We start from the raw sequence: 22,333 nt of genomic DNA, 5'->3' as shown, positions 1-22,333 counted from the left end.
CATAATCGTTTATGTGTTGAACTTTTTATAGTTGGGTTGCACGTTCCCATAGTTGAGTCATCCATTAAATATCTTCAAACTCCAATTGTTTCATCATGGGTGTGTTGGGGGTATGTTAAGTGTTTGAGGTTGAATTAAGTTAAAGTCCATCATCTTTAACATGATAACATGACCCAAATTCCATCGTTATATATGTTATATATATAATATATAATTAAATATGTACTTACATATATTATATATATTTCATTTAATATATATGCATGTATGTATATATACTAAATAATAATTCAATTAAAAAAATTAAAATTAAAGAAAAGTGGGTTGACAGGTCCAAATTGGGTTAGACCCGCTGGGTTTTAATGCGGAGCGGGACGGGGCAAAAAAAGAGGCGGGCGGGTCTGGGTCCGAGTCCCTTTTTTCTCCTACGGGATGGGTATCGGGTTTGGAAAAACCTTTTGTTTTAAAGAAAAATTAAAAGAGTTGGTGAACTTTATCTCATGGAGACTCTTCGCGTAGGTTACACTTATGTCACAATACACAGAAACTTTCGCATACATTTTTCTCGCCGATAGATAAAATGTCATATTTTTTCGCATATTTCTATCATATAGTTGAGTTTTTATATTTAAAATTATTTATTATTTTATCAACATATCGCATCATCAAATACAATAATTATTTTCGAATTTTTTTAATCATATTAAAACATTTATTAACTGAATGTAAATTATTTTTATATTTATATTTTTAATTAAAATAATTTATATTAAAGTTCTAAAAAATTTTAAGTCTAGACAAGAAGACACTAATATACTAGAAAATTTATTTAAAAAGTTGGGAAAGTAATTAAGAATGCAAAGAGCCGGTAATTTAATTATAGATGGCTTTCAAATTAAAAAACTAATCACTGGTTTCGATGTGGATAAATTCATAAAATAAATGTTAAAGACAAAAAAATAAAATAAATAAATAAACAAAACACTGAGAGAAGGCAAAGACATGGAGGAGACATTTTGTACTGTGTGCACTCGTGTGGCCTTTCCACGTACACGTGCGCTGATGATTAAAGTCAATGAAATTATTAATTCTCGTCTCTGTGCGCAACACACCAAATTCTACTAGTACGGTGACATAGAATCTTATAAGATAGCCTACCCTGCGATAGGTTAAATTTCTCAAATACTTTATTTTTAAAATTTTGTATATAATTCACTAAAAATAATTTAAAAAATTTGATATCCATATCAACAATAAAATGAAAGCATCTCATTTATTTTTTTTGTAAAGTGCTCAAAAGAAAAAAAATCATATGTTGGTTATTGTAATTATTTTTAACTAGTAGTGCATATAATCTCATGGGATTAGACATAAATTATGTATATATATATAACATATGTGATGTACTTATCAAACATGGAAAAAATTGAAGAGTTAAAAATGATTTTATAATGATTTCAATGAGTTTTTTTATAGTAACTTGAGTTAATTATTTTTATAAAAAAGGACAAATACGAAGCAGTTGTAATATGAGTCCATCGTGTAGTCGTACATACGTGGGTCTGGGCTTGAGGTGTTGTCTTAGAGATTGATGTAATAGTGTTATGGGTTTTGTAGAAACCCGCAACCATTACCCATTACTCTTCGATACACGTTGGTAAATTTTTTATGTTAACTTACTCTACCAACTCAGACACGATTTGAAAATAATATATATATTTAATTTCCACGGACCACATATTATAAAGTAGTTATCAATTTGTACCCACTGCCTTCCAATCATTTATGCTTACATTGCAATCATGCTGTTTATTGAATTTAATTTGAAATAGCTATTTCCATCTTTTTCAAAAAAATAAATATGTAAGTAGGGCCGAAATTTACTTGCATGCGGCATGCCCTTGCAAACACATTTCACTTCTCAAATCTCAACCTTAATTTTCTCAATCTTAGTCCTATTTGAAGAAATTATGGGTGTAAATAAATCGATTTCAGGAAAAAAATATATATATACAAACTTTCGAAAATATGTTTAAATACCACACTCTTATTAACACCACCCATCACACAATATTATTCTATAATATTAGCTCTTTGCTTATATTTCCGACCACGAAAATAATATATAACCTCACCTCGAGCACAAGTTTAATTTTTAATTAAATAGGGATCAAACTCAAAAATAAAGATAAACAAATGATCTATAGAGCACTGAAAAAATGAGTAGAATCATGATTTGATTGGCAAGGGAAATTGTCTTGTTAACAGCTTTCGAGTTCGAAGATGACCATTTTCGTTCGATAGAAAACGAGGGTTTGTTCGAGTGAAGATATGGCTTGAACATTAGTTCCCCGTTAGCAGACTTGAATCTCCCATGGCTCCATTCCTGCGTTTAAAAAAAAAAAATTGTTAAGTTCAAAATTTTAGTCATTACAAACCATGTCTACTAATTAAGCCTACTCTATTGAGTGAAAGATTTGACTTAAATAAAAGAAGAATTAACTCAATCCATCCATATTCTGTCCACACGGGGCTGAACTTTTGAGCCCATTATTGTTTTCATGTTCAAACTTGGAACGTGAACCCAAATCTTTTGAAGTGATAGGTAGTCTACTCTCTTGGTTCCCTTTTCTATTTTCAATTGGGCTGCCTATGTGACTTATCTGTTTTTTTTTCCCCTAATGACGTGTGAATACACATTTGTTATTTTTCGATATGTATCGATTAAACTTTTATAAAACGCAATAACCTGCAAATTACGCTAGTTAGGTAAACTGCACTGGGCAAAGCGACAAGTCTTGTGCAATTAGGGATGTAAATGAGACGAACAGTTCGCGAATTGTTCGGGTCTCGGCTCGTTAAAAGCTCGTTCGAGCTCGTTTAATGAGGCTCGTTAAGGCAAACGAACCAAGCTCGAGCTTTACAATATTCGGCTCGTTAGCTCGTGAACATGCTCGTTAACAGGCTTGCTAACAAGGTCGTAAGTCATCTCTTAGACGAAAAAATAATAGTATTGATATTTAATTTATAAATTTACACTTTACTTATGAAAAATATATAAAAATTAATTTATTAGAATAAAATTACAAATTTTAATAATAATATTATATTTTTTTCAAATATATAATTTAGTTTTTAATTAATTTAATGAATATTTAAATTTATAGTTTAAATATATTAAGCTCGTTTAGGCTCGATAAAAGCTCGAATAAGCTCGTGATCCATGAATATATTCGTTAAATAAGCTCGGGCTCGTTTATAAATGAACCGAGCTTGAACATTCAAAAGCTCGGCTCGGCTCGTTCACATCCCTATGTGCAATAGGCTAGTCCAAAAAATTGTTGATATGAAGAATCGAACACATGAAAACTGACCAAATATTTACCTACTTTATGTGACTCATATTGAATTAAATCCTCCTTGATTGAGTTGAATATAAAAAACATCGGGCTGATAACATAAACACATTATGTGGTATTGGATTTTATTTCTTTCTGCTCGATGCAAATGATAAGACATTGATTGATTGCCCATCATTGCTACTAACTCAAATTCTATAAATGATAAATGTCATTCACCATTATCTTATCAAATATATTGATTAGTTAGTCGTCTTCATATTATGTATGATCCATCTTATTCCAAGAGTCAAATGATGCCTGATTAAATAGAAAAAAATAAAGTTCATGACAATTGTTTTTTTCCCTAATATTTATGATCAAGATCAAGATTTATTTCACCCATATGTAATAAATAAATAATATGAAGGAGACCAATAGAAAAAAAAAAAAAGAAAAAAAGAGGGGGTTTTAAGCAAGATCAAACAACCCAACAAGCTCACCTCAATCTGCTTCCCCATGGTGACAACAATGGCATCAGCACTGGTGCCAAATAACAATTTCCCATCCTCTGTTTGCACACACAACTCCCCCGACTCCAGCAAAACATGCAGGCTCAATGCATATGGCCCCGATTGATCTCCACTAATTGTTTCGTCCATCAACGACGACGAAATTCGATCGATTATGTTGGCTCGATGGTATCTGTGAATGCTCAAATTGGGCTTTTCCATTAATCCAGTGACGATCATCACCATTCTCGATTGCTTTGTGTCCATTAAATATTCATCAATCACCTCAGCCAATTCACCCGCGATTTCCTCCATTTTACCAGCCAAATTCTCCATGGTTTTCCAGAGGTTCCGAAGATTGTCATCTCCAATATTCACGGCGCGGCCAGCCTCCTCCATCATCTCTCGGCCGTGATCATCGCCACGCCACACGAGCTTCTCGTGATCCCCGTAACTTGTTAAACACTCCACCGCAGATCCGAAGAAGATCCGGTCGCTATGAGCCAGAGCCAGCCTCAGCTCCTCCGTCGGAATCCCGTGATCGCCGATCCGGAACACTCCCTTTTCCCTAGCCAATCTAAGAAAACTTCTCACAGCCTCGTTGTCTCTGAACAGAAGCGAGCCGTAACTGATTTCCTCCAGTTCACGCCGACGCACGTGTTGAGGAAGAGTTAACTCGGGGACTCTTGTTGATTTGTCTATGTAGTCGGACAAAACCGGACCCGCGGCGGACCGGGAGCCTTCACCGGTTGGGATCGGCGACGGCGGCGGAGTTTTCCGGTAACGTCTTTTGGCAGGCATAATATTTTACTTTAAAGATTCAAGTTTATTAATGCCGATTATGCAAATGAAAGGTCATAAAACTTTTTGCTTCCAACGTTTGATTCATTCAGTACTATATAATGGAAGTGTTCAGAAATCGAGCGCGGACCTTGATATATATATATATATATATATATTAAACGTAGTAATTATCACGTCTTAATTATTTGTGATTTTATTATTAATAATAACAATTACGTGCATTGCACCACACTCCATGACTGGATTATTTGGCATTTTGAAGCTTCAAAACCTCTGGCCCGCCGTTTTTTGCCCCTTGTAAAGTGTTGCATGATATACTTGACCAAGTGCATGTTTTGTGGTAAGTTATATAAAAATCAAGGTTTTAAAAAGCGCGAAGCGGTCCAAAGCGTGGATGACAAGCTCCAAGCTTTTCAGGCTTAAGCGGGATTAATAAGGGCTTAAGCGTGAAAAAAAGTTTTTTATTTTTAGTGTAATTTTAATTATCTCCAACCAATAAATAGATAAAATAATTCATAAATATGATAAATTTAAGTCTAATGCATTTATTCTCATATTTATAAAATAATAAAAATCTCAAAATTACAATCTTTAGTTGTTTTTGCAATTAGACCATATAAAAAATGTTAAATGTTGACCAAATCATTATCAGATACGCTTAATCATAATTAAAATTTTAAAAATAAACATCTAAATTCTAAAACTAATTTATTATTTAAAAAAACATACATACCTTCAAAATTAAAAAAATATAAAAAAACACACTTAATCACGCTTAAGCTCGCTTAATTACGCTTAATCCAGTCAAACTATGATTTGACCGCTTTATTCCCGCTTTGCTTCAAAGCGGAGCTTTTTTTCCACGCTCCACGCTTAATCGCGCTTAATCGGCACTTAAGCGCGCTTTTTAGAACACTGATAAAAACACTTGTTCAATGCAGATTTAAGAGTTGAAATCTATCGATACATGTGTGCTGCTAGTTTTTAAATGAACTACACAAATATTGATAAATATCCACTCTTAAATACATCATTGAGATACTGCCTGCAAAGATATGATGAAATTATCCGTGTTTTGTTATATGACCACTGAATCTCAGGTTAGTTAGCAAAATACCTTTACTCGAACATTTTTTTTTAAAAAAAAAACTAAACACTTTGATACACGGGTTTTGGATAAATAATGATATGTTTAGATTAACGGATTAAGATTGTGATTCGAATGGTAATTTAAAAAAATCACAAATTTTCCATTTAACTATGACAGAAGGGATGAAGGATGTGTTAGCAGTTTTTTTTACTCTTCTTTTCATCTATGACTAAAAAAATGGGTATAGACCATCAACCTACACATCAGTTCTACGACATTAATTATACCTATGTATTGAGATATACCATTAGATGGATGAATTAGACACTATCCTAAATATAAGATCTCGTTAACCAAATAAATCATGTCTAAATCTAATTATTAACGGACTTATGTATTTAAGAAAATATTTATTTTCACAAGTAAACACGAGATAAATTAGGACCACGTGATAAAGGAGCCACGGTTGCGTGAGCTCATGAGCTGGGCACTAGTGAACTGTGGGATGATGGGACTCAAATTGACATTTCTAATCAGAAGTTCGTTGGGCCTCGGGTTAGGAGCTCGGCTGATTTTTGGGCCAACCAACCTCTTCCAGATGGACTGGGATTGCATTCACCTCAAATGGTCTGTGGGTCGTTCCTCAAATGGGCCGAACTAACGCGGCTTATCAGTTATCAGCACGAGGTATCATTCTCTCTCAAGAATTTGTGAAAACCCAATAAATATATCTGTATATCTAAAAAAAAATTTATTCTATCATTTTCATGCTAAAAATCAAATTTATCAGTTTTGACTGTCTAACTACAACATAAAAATAAATATTATTCGTGTAACTAGACTTGAAAATATAAAAATAAAAGTTTATTAAAAACTAATGTATGAAACATAATGATTTTGTTAATATATAATCATTATGATATTATCCACGTTTTTTGTGACAATCATTATAATGAAAGGAAATTGTAGAATAATAATTCATTTTAAAAGTAGTATATAAATGGAACTCGAGAATATGCCAATTATGTCATATCCATGATCGAATTCAATTATTAATGTCCACTAGGCGATAAACTTCAAGTACTATCACAAAATAATAAATAATATATTAACTTTTGGAGGCTATAAATACTATATTATAAAATACATAGTATATTCTTTTTTTAGACAAATTTGTGTAATGGGTATAATAAGTTGAGTTATCCAAACTCCAAAGTCTTGTCTAATGGTGACCACTTGCATTTTAATTCAACTAATATGACAATAAGAATATTGATAATTAATTTCAATATATATTATATATATATATATATATTCTAATTCCTCCTCATTCTATTTAAACTGTTAGCAGGTCGCTGTTAGTGTTACTATTTTCCAACTTCCCCCTTTGACATTAACAAGTGGTGCCTTGTTTTATTCCGCCTTTAATTTTATTACAATATTATTAATATTAATTTATGATTTATGTATAATAATAAATACTGATTATCGAACACATTTATAAAGACAAAACACATTAATCATCCTAGTAATTGCCAGTTTACAATAATTGCACTAAAATGGCCTTATTGTGCACTACACTATATCTTGAAATGATAGTAAAAAAAGAAACGCATTACCTAAAAAAAAAATTTCGTATATTAGTACAATTTTTTATATTTTGTTTCTCTTACCATGGTAATTTAAACATTTATTTAAATTAGTTTTCAAATATATTTTATTTTTAGGATTAATAATAATATATGATATTTGCGATGAAATTAGTAAGTATAAAATCGTAATTTGTACGCATGCGAATGAATTCCGAAGCAGCAACCTCAACTCCAGAAAACAACGCTACCAAGCCGACACCACTTTTCAATGCATTCACCCCACGCTTCAGAATTCAAAACCCCACTCTGACTCGCGACGATTTTCTCATATCGAACGCAGAAATTTTGGGGGTTTTATGCTGAATTGGATCATTTTCTAGCTTCGAATTTTTTAAATATTCACGACTTCCATCGTTTACTTCATCTGTATTCGTATTTCTTGCGTTTCTTTGTGTGTACACGACAGTGATTGCAGTTGTAAGTCTTTTTTTTTTTGCCTTTGCTTCATTTTAGGGCTTCCTTCCCCTTTTGCTTTCTGGGTCTTAATCATAATTTGACTTACAGTAAAGCTTCACCTCCAAGTTCATTTTTTTTCTCGAATTTGTGTTCAGGGTTAACTTTTCCCAGAATTGATTGATATGGTTTTCCGGGGCGATGATATCTTTTTGGGTCATCGGAGGGTTAGTTTTCAGTTATCAATATAAAAGAGTAAGTCAAAAAGAAAAGAGAAGAAAAAGTTGTTTAGAAGAGTGACCTTTAATTAAGTTGTTATTGAAGTATACCGCATTTTTTTATGATGATTTTATGTGCTTCTTGAAGTGTATGCTGTGTAGTGTTTACCATTTACCAGTGTGAAGAAACAGTGTTTGGATTTTCTTGAATTAAGGTTTCAAGGTAGTATTAATTTTCCTGTAAAATAATTGTAGCTCTGAGTTCATGATGAATCACTCGGGGTCGGGGATTGGTTGACCGTCGATAACATGAACTGCGGTGTCAAGAACGGGGGATACAGAGAGGTGGTGGAGGGCGAGAAATCTGGCCGGAGATCAGTTGAAGGAATTTCATCACAGAATGGATCGACACTGGCCCCTATGGATTTATCCATTGATGAGAGAGTGCTAATTGATGCTAAATCCCTGTTTATTGGGTCAAAAATTGGTGAGGGGGCCCATGGAAAAGTTTATAAAGGAAGGTAGGTCTGTCCATGTGTTGATAGTTCATAACATCAGTCACAATATTTATACATCTTTCGGTTATTTTCTGGCCCGTTGAGAACGATGTGAACGTAGTTTATGATTTTGTTCATTTGTGGTGATGATGTCATAGTTTGTTCTGAAGGAACACAACCTTTCAATTCTACTGTATGCGTTTCACATATTCATATGGTCAATCCCGCATATTGTATATGCTATTAGATATGATACAGGTTAGTGATGATGCTGTGACCTTCCTTTTGGGAAAGGGATCAGATGAAGAATAATCATCAGTTGTGATGCAAAAGGGCACATAAAAATTAGATGAAGAAACAGATGGTCAATTTACTATGCATTTTATTGTGCGCACACACATTAGCCACATATCAATGCATCGGATTCAGGTGTGATTGAATCCCTTCGGTTTTCCAAAGGAATCAAACTGTGGCTTTATAAGACTAAATAGATTGAGTTTCCTTACGAGGACACTTGCCACTTGGTGGTGTAGTAGGACAAGGTTTAGTTTATTGTTCCATTCGCAGTTCATGCTCGAATGGCAAACTTCACTAGCTAGTCAGGTTGGCTGCAGCATGCTTTCTTGTGCTATGTTTTCTTTGGTGGTTTTGTTTGATTGAAATCCAACGTTAATTAAGTGGATATTAGTGCAATTCCTTCACAGGTATGGTGACCGAATTGTTGCCATTAAAGTTCTCAATTGTGGTAATACTTTGGAAGAGAGAGCTGTCCTGGAGGATCGCTTTGTTCGGGAAGTCACAATGATGTCAAAAGTAAAGCACGAAAATCTTGTTAAGGTGAGAGCAATTGGTAAAATTAGACTGTGACACTGTTCTTTCAAATTCATTTTTTGTTTGAGAGTAATTTGTCTCCCTTGACACTGATACTTCTGTTTAAAATCAAATTTCACATAGCTTTATCTGCACTGAGCTACAAATTAAATTTTTTGCTTTGCTTTGCTTTTCCATCTTCTAGTCATGATTTTGTTCTTGCAGTTTATCGGAGCGTGTAAAGATCCCATTATGGTGATAGTAACAGAGTTGTTACCTGGAATGTCTCTTCGAAAATATCTCAGCAGCATACGTCCTAACCAGTTGGACCTGCATGTTGCATTAAGTTTCGCTCTTGATATTGCTCAAGCCATGGATTGTTTACATGCGAATGGCATTATTCACAGAGATTTAAAACCTGGTATCTTGTGGCTTTCTGAATTAGCAAAGTGTTTGAGATATTTATAGAGTGTTTGCAATCACTAAAAAAAAGTTATTGTTAGATTTTGGCTTAAAAAAATCACTTTTGTATGTTTCTTAAACCCAAATTATGTGTTGGCTTATGTTTAACTTAATTGAAATCCAAAAACTAGTCATATGTTGATTATGATTCTTTAAAATTGATTCTAATAAAAAGGTTAATGTTAAAATCACTCTTTTATCACTTATTTATCAAACACTATTCAACTTTGATTTTGAACTTTTCACTTTTGTTTTCAAACACTAAACTTTTGATTTTTCTTAACTTTTTCATAATCTATAAATTTAATCACGTCTACAAAAGCATAATCTTTTGAAAACACTTCCTTAATCTTCTTATTTAGGATCATTCAAAATTTGATTCTTTGTCACAATTTTGTGACTATGTGCCTGTAATTTGACTGCCCTCAATCCTTTTTCCAATGGCACAGACAATTTGCTGCTTACGGAGAATCAGAAATCTGTGAAGCTTGCTGATTTTGGTCTTGCAAGAGAAGAGTCTCTTACTGAAATGATGACTGCGGAAACTGGGACATACCGCTGGATGGCCCCTGAGGTATGCAATTTTTATTTTACCTATCATGATAAAATGTTATGATACATTCATATTTCTTTTTTTTTTTTGGCCAAATTTTCCTCGTTCTCTATTTATTCATTTTTAAATCTTTACAATATTAATTCCAAGGTATTTTTACATGGCAAAAACAGAAATTTCCAAAATAGAATTATATTCAAGTCATAAATTTAAGCAATTCTTCTTATATTTTCAAATCTTCATATGGTTAAGCCAAAATCTGCTTATAAGATGAGCCCACTGATTGGTTCCACCAAACTCTCCAGTTGTACAGTACTGTGACACTTCGACAAGGGGAAAAGAAGCACTACAATAACAAAGTTGATGTTTACAGTTTTGGCATTGTTCTTTGGGAACTGCTGACAAATCGCATGCCATTTGAGGGGATGTCAAATTTGCAGGCCGCATATGCAGCTGCTTTTAAGGTGCAGAAATGAGCTAGCCTTTTCAAATTTATGAAACAGTTCATTTTTTACTTGTGATTTTTTCCTGACCACATGCCATTATTTGCATGGAGATATTTGAGTCCTGTGCAACTTATAGTTTGATATTTGAAGCTGATAAATAATTTGGGATTTTATCATTGTAAGATACTTTGAAAGACATGGTGGTAGAAGACCAATCTAAAAGTTGGATTTGGACTTGAGAGTATTTATTTTGGCTGGTTAGGGATTAGAGCCGTCAATTTGGGTTAGGCTCGTCGGGTCGGCCCGGCCCGCCACATAATTTAAGTGGGTTGGGTTGAAAATTTTTTAACCCAACAAAAGGTGGGCCTAGATGGGCCAACCCGCCTAGGCCCGCGACCCGCGCGGGCTGGAGAATTAATAATTTATTTTTATTTTTATTGTGATATATGTATTTTTTAATAAAAGTTGTGAATTTTTTTGTATTAATTACTTTATATAAAATTTACACATGAAATCAATAATTAAATTTTTTATTAATATGTTTCTATTAATATTTATATATGAAATGATATTTATAATTAATTATAGTATTTTTTATTTATTTTTATTTGTCATGAGCCAACCCGCGGGCCGGCCGCCTAATCCGCAACCCACCTTTGGTTGGGTTGGGTTGAGGATTTTCAGCCGCCAGGATGGTGGGTCGGCCCGCCATCAACCCGCCAAAAGTTGGATTTTTGGTGGGCCGGCCCCCCCGCAATGGGTTGGCCCGTTTGACAGCTCTAGTAGGGATGTCATAATTGATGATACGCACGGATACTTCTATTATGTAGGTAGGACCGACCCTGTTTTAAGTCCGAGTCTCAACTAGACTGTTACAATTATAAAACTCTGGTGAAGACTTCTGAGAAAGAAACGATGATCAATGATATCAATTCCTTATTTTCATGACTCGAATGTTTTGAATGTTTATAAGGAAAATGTTTAAAAAGTACTAACAGATCAGCATTGGTTCTCATTTGAAAATGCAGCAAGCTCGGCCTACTCTTCCAGGGGACACACCACCTGATCTTGCCTTCATAATCCACTCATGCTGGGTCGAGGATCCGAACGTGCGACCCAGCTTCAGCCAGATCATTCGGATGATCAATGAATTTCTCTTTACCCTGGAACCCTCTTCTCCATCTTTGCCAGAATCTGACTCCTCTGAGACAGAATTTACAAGCAATGGGGCCATTATTGAGTTTTCTCCCCCAGCAAAAGGGAAATTTTCTTTTATTCGCCAACTTTTTGCTGTGAAAAAGGCCAGAAATTCGCAGTAGCAGGGTAAATCTTATATCTGATGAAGATTAATGAAAAGAATATGACAAGTGATAATAAAGTAGAAGAACACGCTTGATTTACTCAATCCAGGGTTTAGAGCCTGTGTATTATATGGGTGTTCATGAAACTCCTATTAAATGTTATCTACATTAGGTGAATGTAGCATTTTTTCCTATGAATTCCTCGAAATGCTCAACATAAAAGCTGCGCCAACGTGGTGAAACTATAACCTATGGATGGATCAACGAGTCTCACACGTATTGATAAATATCAGAGTTAAATAAATAAAGCAATACTATAAAGGTAGAATCTCGATGAACGACTCTAATGTTTATCCTAGATTGTTGTGGCACATTTTAGCAGGATGTGAAACTGAGAAATTCCAGTTGTGTTTGCGCAGCGATTCAGTTCTCTCTATCATTTCAGGGCAATGGAACCAAGTAACATGCCAGTTGTCACCAAGTTCCCCCGATTGTTTTTTTTTTTTTTTTAAAAAAAAAAATTTATTTATTTAAATAAAATTTCTGTGTGCGTGTTTGTATTTCAGTACATGTTGAGACATAATTATTTCCAAAATAAAAATCACACGGAGATTAGAAATCTGACCGTTCCATTCAACACAAAAAACTAATGTTAGATGAATTATTAAACACAAAAACTCAGGTGAGTCAAATGTTTTTAATTGGATCATTTAATAAAAAATATTATTTTTGATGTCAAAAATATTAATTTTATTGTAATACGAGAATGATTGAAGACAGTCTTCACAATAGATCCATTCTCCGTTTTTTCTTTCTTTTTTCACAAAATGACATCTAAAATAGGGAAACAAAATATTCCCACTTCACGTTTAGTTTTTGACTGTGCATTAATATAGCAAAAGACAACCTAATCAAACCGTATTAACTGGGAAAAAAACCAGAAAAAAAACTGGTTTAATGTATTATGTAATTGGATATAGTAATAAATGGGTGACGAAAGGGATGATTTTTGAAATTTATATTTGTTTATATGAAGTAAATGCCCACAAATTCGGTAACTTCAACTTGCACTCCATCTCACCATTGAGTCAAAGTCAACTCGTTTTTCCTGGCCCTTCCGTTGGATATAGTGAAAAGAATCCAATTCAACGGTCAGATGATAAGGGCTTTTGGCTGATGAAATTCGTGAATGAAAAGAGCGCAGTCAACGCACAGTGGTCAGACAAAAACGTACACACAATGTATGTTAATATGTTACGTACATACATCAAGATTAGCGACCCAAGTGAAACCTGAAAAATTCTGCAAATAAGAAGGTTCAAGATCTGTGAGGAAAATTTAACTCAAACTCAAAAGGTTTCTACTTTTTCTGGGAGTCAATCTTTCTTGGTGAATTTTTTCACTAGTCGCCATCGAAAGAGTTTTGTTTTGTTATATAAATTCGTTTGGATATTGTTAATTTCTGAGAGAGAGAGATTTTTTTTTTCCGTTCGAAGTTAGATCGAGCTTTATGATTATCCGATCTGCAAGAGTTGAGATTTAGTTCATGGCTGAATTCTACGTTTTCTGCTGTATGCTGGAGCAAGAAAATTTACTGAGCTCCGCTCATTTGAGATTGAGTTTGAATTGGGTATTTTTTTAATCCTGATTGCAAAGATTGAATCTTGATTGCTGAAAGTGTTTTTTCTTGCGATTGAATAGAAGTGGGATCTCTTGGATTCGTATTGTAATATCGAGGTCCTGAGAATTTCAGGGATTTGTTTGTTTTTGTTGGTGGGTGTGGGGAAGGTGTGGGGAGGCTGGAGTGATGATATGGGGGAAAATGCGGCAGCTTTGCACACAGCTGTAAATTCGGTGCAGGCATTGGGGAGGGGTTTTGACGTGAACTATGATACGAGGTTGCTTTATTGTAAAGGTGTTGCTGGGTCAAAAATTGTGGAAATTGATGAAGAGTTTGCCAGGAATCTATACTTAACCGAAGACTTGGTGGTTCAAAATGTTTCAAGGGATATCAAGAATTCGCAGGAGCCAAGAGGCCGTGATGGCTTCGGTGTTTGCAGTTACACTGAGGTGAGCAGTTGATAAAATGTAATCTTTGGGTGTCTTCTTGTATTACTTTTTTTGAATTCTGCCATCTCTTTTCAATCCGGATGGAAATAGGTCCTCCTTATAGGTTGATTGCTGGATGATGCCTTTTGTTTCAACACAATAATATCCATGAAAGGATAAGAAAAGGATAGGTGTTCGAAATCAAAGCAAAAATTTTTGAACTGAAGTTTATTGGTGATAGCCCTACTTACCCCTCTCCCTCTTATTCTTAATGTAAGTAAGTGTATCCATTGCTCTCTTTATGCCATCACATGCCTATATCATGCTGCTAGGACTTTAATTAGCAAAGTCATATGAATATAGAGAAGATAAAGATTATAATTTTTCTTAGGAAGGACTGAACAGTGGATCTGAAAAATTGTAAGATGAACAGAATTATTAGGAGTGTAGTCAGTGGACTGAAGCCAGAACAGTTTAAGGACTAATAGTTGAAGTTTTAATTGACATTTTATCAGGAGTAGAAATTTTTATATTGGTTCTAGTCAGGAGGAGATGACAGGCCTTCCTACACTTGAGAGTCATGAATCGTATAAATCGTTTTTGACATCACAATCCATTTGAGAATAAATTTATAATAACTAACAATAAGAGCTTTAATAAGAATTGTAGAGGGAATGAATGCAAACACACTCAAAAAGTTATGATGTTTTTCCATTTGGTGGATAATAAGCAGAAAAGTTGCATTCTCTACGCATCTTCGTTGTCATCGACATATCCAGACAAGCCTTAATCCGAAATATGATGTCACCGTTGTTTTATTAATGTTCTTATAAAATAATATGGGAGATGGGTACATAAAGGACTTAGCCACCTTTATCCATGGAGTAGATTCCTCTGTAGATGACGGTAGCTGAAAGAATTCTGAAAGAATAAATTTCAAAATGAATTGGAGATACGTCCTATATGGCAATTGACTGACTTATATTCCTCATAAGTAGCACCCCTGGTGATGGAAAATTCGTGTGAGAATCACGAAATAACTTCAATTCTAGTTCGATTCTCATGCCATAAATTACTAAGAGTTTGTTTTCTAGAGTATGACACTCCAAATGTGCCTCAGAAAAACTTGTGCTTCTTTGAGATAATATGTCGCGGTTGTTTGAGTTTCTCGTAGCTAACCTTACTGCATCTACAGCTATTGCTAAAGAAAACATTGTCTCTCACGGTCATAACTCGAAATTTGTGGTAGATAATTGCTTCAATTTTTTTAATTAGATTTAAAATGAAAATTTGAATGGATCAGGGAGCGTTTGAGGATTAATGATCATGGTTTTCCATTCCGGAATGGAAATGGTAGCTGCCGCGAGAAAGTTCCTTACTGAAATGGGTGAATTAGTATAACACTGTTTTTGATGGAATATCACCATTTTCTCGGCCTTTGCAGCCATTGAGGAACGGTTTTTTGAATTTTTCTCCAAAATTTTCTGATTTTCTTCATTAATATGTTTCCAAAATTTTCCAAAATGTTTATATTTTTCTCTAAAAAATATCCGTGACTGTCACCGTCACCGTTCTATGAAATGCACCTCCATGACAATGTCTACGATTGTTTCAGCGAACCTTTGTAATGATGGAAATTGAAGCCTTTGTTTTGTCCTCATGTACTGAATGGATTTTATTGTTTGTCTGACTTGATTAAGGAACACTTCTCGTTTTCTCCATTATTTTGGTCCGTTTAGATTTCACAAATTGCAGTTGCAAGCCTTTATCTACACTTCCTTTGGTCTCATGCTTGTACCTCTTCATCTGATGAATATTGTGATGATTGACATTGACTAGGATAGAGCCCAATAAATCCTATAGTAACAATTGATAATGAATGTACGGTTATTCATCAACTTTTGATGCTTTTCGACTACCCATTCCGGGTTAATAAGTGAAATATGAATGCAGATGGTTAGAATACTTTAACAAAATGGCTGCTCTCTCTGGATATACACCACTTGGTAGTTTCAATGCTGCATTCAGCTTCACTGGTTCTAAGCATGTGGATGCTGCTGCCACAAAATCTCTTTGCATGGATGGATATTTTATTCCACTGGCTAAGATTCAACTTGTTAAATCTCCCATGGTTTTGAATGAAAACGTTTAAAAGAGCAGTCCCAACATCATGGGACCCACCTGCTTTAGCGAGGTATAGACTGGTGGACAAATTTTCAATATTGTATACACATATGTCTTTTTACAAAGTATACGACCCTCAATTGTTGTACTGTTGTAACTTCGTACAGCTTCATTGAAAATTTCGGCACACATGTTATTACGTCCGTAACTATTGGCGGTAAAGATGTAATCTATGTCAAACAGCACCTATCATCACCTCTGTCTATGATGGAAATCAAGAATTATGTTCAAGATATTGGAAACCAAAGGTTTTCAAGCACAGAAGGCCTTGCAAGTTCAGGTCTATTAAATTTCAAGGATAAGGCTAGTTCCACTGTATTTCTTGTTTTACGCTTCTTGATCTTTGGTACATTTTTTTTTTCATCTGTCTAGCTCCACTTCATTCCTCTCACATTTTTCCTTCCCGTTGAATAATTCAGGGCACCGATCCTTCTCTGTTCAACAGCCAAGGGATATACCCACAGCCAGCTACTGCACCTTATCTCTCTGGTAGTGGTAAAGAGGTATGCAGAACCTTCCTATTGTCGTCATGAAACAGAAAGATAATTGTTCACTGTGTTTTTGCACTTCCTCTCCCTCTTATGTAAGGATGTGGAGTTTGACCATTGTATAGCACACCAACTAGTGATCCAAGAAATAAATCGCGGAGAACTTGGAAACTTGCCTTGCTCATGCTGTGTGACTACGAATGCTGATATGTTGATCTTAAACTGAGAGAATGAAACTTAGCTGCATACTGTAAAAATAGGACGACCTTGGAACATTTGTCAATCCCACTAAAATGAATAAAAAGTGTTGCGCTAGAATTATAACATTTTGCATTCTTTGACGCATGGTTTGTTGCATCCTTGGATCACATTATTATTTATTATTTACTGAAAAATCTAATGCAAGTTGGATGGTAAGGTCGATTTTCCTGGTTCAATAATACAAATCTTCTAATAATTGCAAATTGTGTACCTTAATATGATAGATTGCTTCTTGAGTAGGTGTGCGATCCTTTTTTTAAACCTCCCTGAAATCCAAACTTTGTTGTTGGTGTAATATACTAATATGTAATTAGGTACCGAAGTTGGGTATTAGCAATATATGGTGTCAATAACTTTATCTGTTCTCGCAAGTTGAATGCTTGTCGAAATTGAGGGGAACGCTTATCTGGAATGACACTTAAAGAAATTTTGTATCTCGTGCAGGATGTTACTGTCATATTCAGAAGAAGGGGAGGGGATGATCTGGAGCAAAGCCACACCCAATGGGCAAGAACGGTCCCATCTTCTCCAGATGTAATTGAAATGTCATTCTTTCCAATAACGGAACTTCTTGATGGAGTTAGAGGAAAGGAGCATTTGTCTCGCGCGATCTCTCTCTACCTTGAGTGTAAGAAATTTTGTCTTTGTCTTCTGGATTATCTCCAGCCAATAAGAATTTACAGTGACTCAACAGTGTTGGTTGGAACCTTTTGCCTGAAAGATCGCAATTAATATCTTTTGCAGACAAGCCTCAGATTGAAGAGCTAAGATATTTTCTCGAGTTTCAGGTCCCTCGAGTATGGGCCCCCGTACAGAATATTTTTCCTGGGCAACCAAGAAAGGAACCTGTTTGCCCATCCTTACAATTTAGCATGATGGGACAAAAGCTATATGTCAGCCAAGAGCAAGTATGTGTGCGTTTATTTATGATTGTAAACATGTATGTCCTATGTCCTCTATTGATCCATTTATTTGTCTTTGGGGATTGCTTATTGAAACTGGAACTTGCAAAAGAATATCCTGCAGACCGTCCTGACATGAAATCATTTGATGAATGCTAATATAAACTGCATGCCCGAAGGTTTCAATTTTTTTCGAAGATCAAAATTAATTGAAAGGGATGAATAAGTTGTACAAGTAAATCAAGGTTTAAGAATTAGTGCATCCTTTTCATGGCATTCATTGCGTGCAAGTTAGTCTATAAGCGATTCATTAAGAGTTGACTGTAAAGTTGGAACTCTTTTCCTCTTTTTGGCATATGCCATATCGATAAACTTGCAACTTGTCTTGATATGAATTACACAGGTATCAGTTGGCCGAAAACCTGTAACTGGAATGCGATTGTGCCTTGAAGGAACGAAGCAAAACCGGCTTAGTGTCCATCTTCAACACCTTGTGTCTCTTCCAAAGATCCTCCAGCCATACTGGGACTCACACATAGCAATAGGTGCTCCAAAATGGCAGGGGCCTGAGGAACAAGACAGCAGATGGTTCGAGCCCGTAAAATGGAAAAAATTCTCCCATGTGAGCACCGCGCCAATCGAGAACCCGGAAACCTTAATCAGTGATCTCACGGGTGTGTACATTGTCACCGGGGCTCAACTCGGTGTGTGGGATTTTGGGTCAAGAAACGTCTTGCATATGATGCTTTTGTATTCGAGGCTTCCGGATGCACGGTGAGGAGATCTTTATGGGATCATGTTCCCAACGATAAGTCGAAAAAACACAGTAGTGTCGAAAATCAGGATGAGTCGGGTTCAAGTTCGGGGGAAAACTACGCAGGGAACAAGTTGGCAAAATTTATAGACACGTCTGAAATGAGAAAGGGACCCGAAGATAGCCCGGGCCACTGGTTGGTGACGGGCGGTAAGCTTGGTGTAGAGAAAGGGAGAATTGTAGTGAGAGTGAAGTACTCGTTACTTAATTACTGATCGAGTTGGCCTTTGTGGCAAATATAGTGTACATTGATCCTTTGTTAATTGTGTTTGTACGAGTGTGTGTGGTGTTGGTTACATGGGACTGGTTTCTGATGAACACAATTTTCTTAACTGGTGATCGCTTTGATGTTTTTGGGTGTATAAACAAATGTCGTCTGCAGATGTCTTATTCATATCCAAAATCGGATATGCATCCAAATGGTTATACGTAGGTATGAAGAAGATTACCATTATTCTGATAAGGAGATGGACAAAGAATCACGGGGCTCGAAAAGTTCGAGCCGGGTGCCCGCCGCGGCCTGCTATGTATGCTGCATTGATTTTTAATGAATTTTACATTTTATTTATAATAAATATTTATCGTTAGATGTATCATTTAAATAGTACTACAACCGTAGGTTAAAATGTCCCGATCAAGGACTTAATTGTCAATGGCTTATTTGATGTGGTAGGTGGAATATAATGTAGTTAGCCTACCAAGTAGCCTTTTATTAATCTTCTACTAAATCACCCCATTCTATAAAATGTGGTGTGGGGGCGGTCCTATAATTGCACTGTGCTATAAAAATTGTCCTGTTTCCATTTATGTAGCCAGATTAGCTAGGTTACGGAATTTAGGAACTTTCCTACTCTAAAAAACAAATATATAAATGTGATGACTTGGCACATCCACATGGTTATGTGAATATTTCCCGTGTTGAATATTTGTAAAATTCATTGTTTAAGAAAACAAAAATTAAAAATAAGGGTGAAATTTTTATAAAAATGAAAAAATATAAATATAAAGCTTATGTGACAAATAGTCACCAAAGAACCATTGGTATATCTGTTTTGTAAATATGAGTGATATTTTAGTAAGAGATTTTATTATGATAAGATAGTAATGATTTAAAAATAAATAAATTCAAAGGCAAAAATAAGGGGCTGCAGCATATTCATTTATGTATTTTTTTTTCTTTCGTTTTTGAAATAAAACAAGAGTCTATTTGGCTGAGGTTTTGAGAAATTCGAACCGTAGAATAATCTTATAAATTTATTTTTTTTCGTAAGAAGTGTTTTTAATATTAATCAAGTATAACTTACCAATTACATTTATAAAATTAATCGCTCGATCGATCTCAATTATAAAATTTGGATGATGGACCTCAAAACATAATTTAGCTTGCGAGCTTGAATTTATCAATGATTAATGACTTCTTGAGTTTTAATTTGGAGACGTGCTCCGTGCACTAATTTATACTACTATTGCTACCTACTTTATCAAGTTCTTATATATGCCTATCTCATTTTTTTTCGAGAAAACACACATTACATTCAATGTATCAACATTTATGATTTACGGTTGCAACATCTAAATCCTCAACAAAAAACAATTTTATCTCACAGAATTGTTGGAAATTGTATTATTGAATGAATTACAATTGAAATGGGCTTGAAAGGGTTTGAATTGATTAACCCAAATTGTTTGTAAAAGCCTTGTCCAAAGTATTATAAAATTCAAAATTTTGGTGAAATAAATTGGAGGGAAATGGGGAAATGGTAGTCCCACATTGGAACAACTCCAATTTGTTGTTCACCTTAATTAGTCCAACATTGGACTATGAGATTGGGCCCTTAGGGCACCAGATGTTTTGTAAAGGGGCAAGACGCTAGTCGATGCAACAACACGCGCGGCCGGCCGGCTCGGCTCGGCGTGGTGTGGTCTTCTGATCCGATTATTCTTTTTGAATAAAATTTATTTAAAATAATATTTATTATTTTATGGAGTAGGCCCGAGCGGTAAAATATTACCGCGCGGGCGCAGCACCCGCACATGCAAGACAGTGAGTTCAACGCCCGCGCGGTTAAAAAATTACCGCACGAGCTCGCGCGGTAGAAAATTACCGCCCGAGCGCACCTTCTGCAGAACTAACAGTCACGACTGTTTCTGGCATTTTTTCTGTCATGGGTTGCATCCTTATGCCTTAAAACGCGTTGTTTTGTGTATAACCACTATATATATGGTGGTTATAACATATAAATGATATATAGAAACATCTGATAACATACATTTCAGATTTCTGATTCTCAAAAACTCTCTCACTTTCTCAAAGAAAAGTTAAAGCATATTTTCGTTCGTTGAAGTTCGTGATATTTGCTGTGCTGCTATATCACGATCGAAAGTCGTTGTATCTTAGAGACGATTGCCGCTAACGTTTAGCACTTGGAACGAGCAATTTCGTCTTGGCGGATAGAGAGTTTCTCTCGCCTCGACCTGTGTTCATTATTGTCGCTGTTATTGTTTGCTGCTGTTTAAACAAGGTTTTCAGAATTCGGAATACACCCTTCAAACAATCGCAAGACGAAATTCTTTGTATTTCCCGGATTCTGAAGATGTCTACTGTCTCATTCACTCCGCTCGCTTCCGCCCCCGCTCATGGAGAAAAGCCGCCAAAGTTTTCTGGTGCCGACTTCAAACGTTGGCAGCAGAAGATGCTGTTCTATCTGACCACCCTTAATCTGTCTAGATTTCTCAAGGAGGATCCCCCCGTCGTCGTTGAAGGCGATTCTGACACACAAAGAAGGACAGCAATAGATGCATGGAACCACAACGATTTTCTCTGCAGGAATTATATTTGAATGGCCTCGACACTCTCTATAGTGTTTACTCCTCTGTGAAGACGGCCAAGGAATTATGGATTCTTTGGAAAAGAAGTACAAAACTGAAGATGCCGGCATAAAGAAGTTTGTAGTTGGCAAATTTCTGGACTTCAAGATGGTAGACTCAAAAACTTGTAATGAGTCAAGTGCAAGAGATACAAATCATCTTGCATGACTTATTGGCCAAAAGAATGGAAATCAATGAACCATTCCAAGTCGCGTCTATCATAAGAAATTGCCTCCACTGTGGAAAGACTTCAAAAACTACCTTAAGCACAAACGTAAGGAGTTGAAACTTGAAGATCTTATTGTAAGGCTTCGCATCGAGGAGGACAACAGAAATACCGAGGCCAAGTCACATAAAAAGCTGATGGAAACCGAGGCCAAAGCAAATCTGGCGGAGTCTAGTACGAGTCAAAAGAGGAAGCGCCCCATGATGAAAAGCAAAAGGGGAAAGCGAAGAAATTCCAAGGAAGTTGCTACAACTGTGGCAAACCGAATCATATGGCAAGGGACTGCGACTTCCAAAGAAAAATAACAAAAATCAGAAACCAAGGCAAGTGAACATGGTTCAAGAAAGGTATGTACCCTTAGCACTTTTCTGATATTGATCTTAGTATTGTTATATGTGAGACTAACATGGTGGATGAATCCAAGAGGATGGTGGATCGATACCGGCTCTACGAGTCACGTGGTGC

The 22,333-nt window shown here is 35.4% G+C and overlaps 2 protein-coding genes and 1 pseudogene across 3 annotated transcripts; 2 read left to right on the top strand and 1 right to left on the bottom strand.

Annotated features, from left to right (window-relative positions):
* Window positions 1–3,620: 3,620 nt before the first annotated feature.
* On the bottom strand, window positions 3,621–13,884 carry LOC140888930 (uncharacterized; the record flags this gene model as incomplete). Its single annotated transcript, XM_073296626.1, has 3 exons — window positions 3,621–3,659; window positions 3,842–4,623; window positions 13,869–13,884. Coding segments are annotated over 3 exons (837 nt in total), but the record flags the coding sequence as incomplete, so codon positions are not given.
* LOC140886874 (serine/threonine-protein kinase STY13) lies at window positions 7,555–12,336 on the top strand. 2 transcript variants are annotated; one of them, XM_073293780.1, is made up of 7 exons: window positions 7,555–7,813; window positions 8,263–8,528; window positions 9,209–9,341; window positions 9,540–9,735; window positions 10,226–10,350; window positions 10,635–10,793; window positions 11,804–12,336. In XM_073293780.1, exons 2-7 carry the CDS (start codon window positions 8,317–8,319, stop codon window positions 12,092–12,094), a joined length of 1,116 nt encoding a protein of 371 aa, XP_073149881.1. In that variant the 5' UTR covers window positions 7,555–7,813; window positions 8,263–8,316; the 3' UTR covers window positions 12,095–12,336. The 2 variants fall into 2 exon arrangements, with proteins under 2 accessions (XP_073149881.1, XP_073149882.1); XM_073293781.1 differs by lacking the exon at window positions 7,555–7,813 and having other exon boundaries at window positions 8,389–8,528; window positions 9,193–9,341.
* Window positions 13,496–19,143, top strand: LOC140886875 (MACPF domain-containing protein CAD1-like; annotated as a pseudogene).
* The last annotated feature ends 3,190 nt before the right edge of the window (window positions 19,144–22,333 follow it).

Source organism: Henckelia pumila, chromosome 3 (assembly GCF_033568475.1).
Source record: "Henckelia pumila isolate YLH828 chromosome 3, ASM3356847v2, whole genome shotgun sequence".
NCBI lineage: Eukaryota > Viridiplantae > Streptophyta > Magnoliopsida > Lamiales > Gesneriaceae > Henckelia > Henckelia pumila.
The sequence above is the reverse complement of the archived record's forward strand: the minus strand, read 5'-3'. Positions and strand labels throughout refer to the sequence as shown.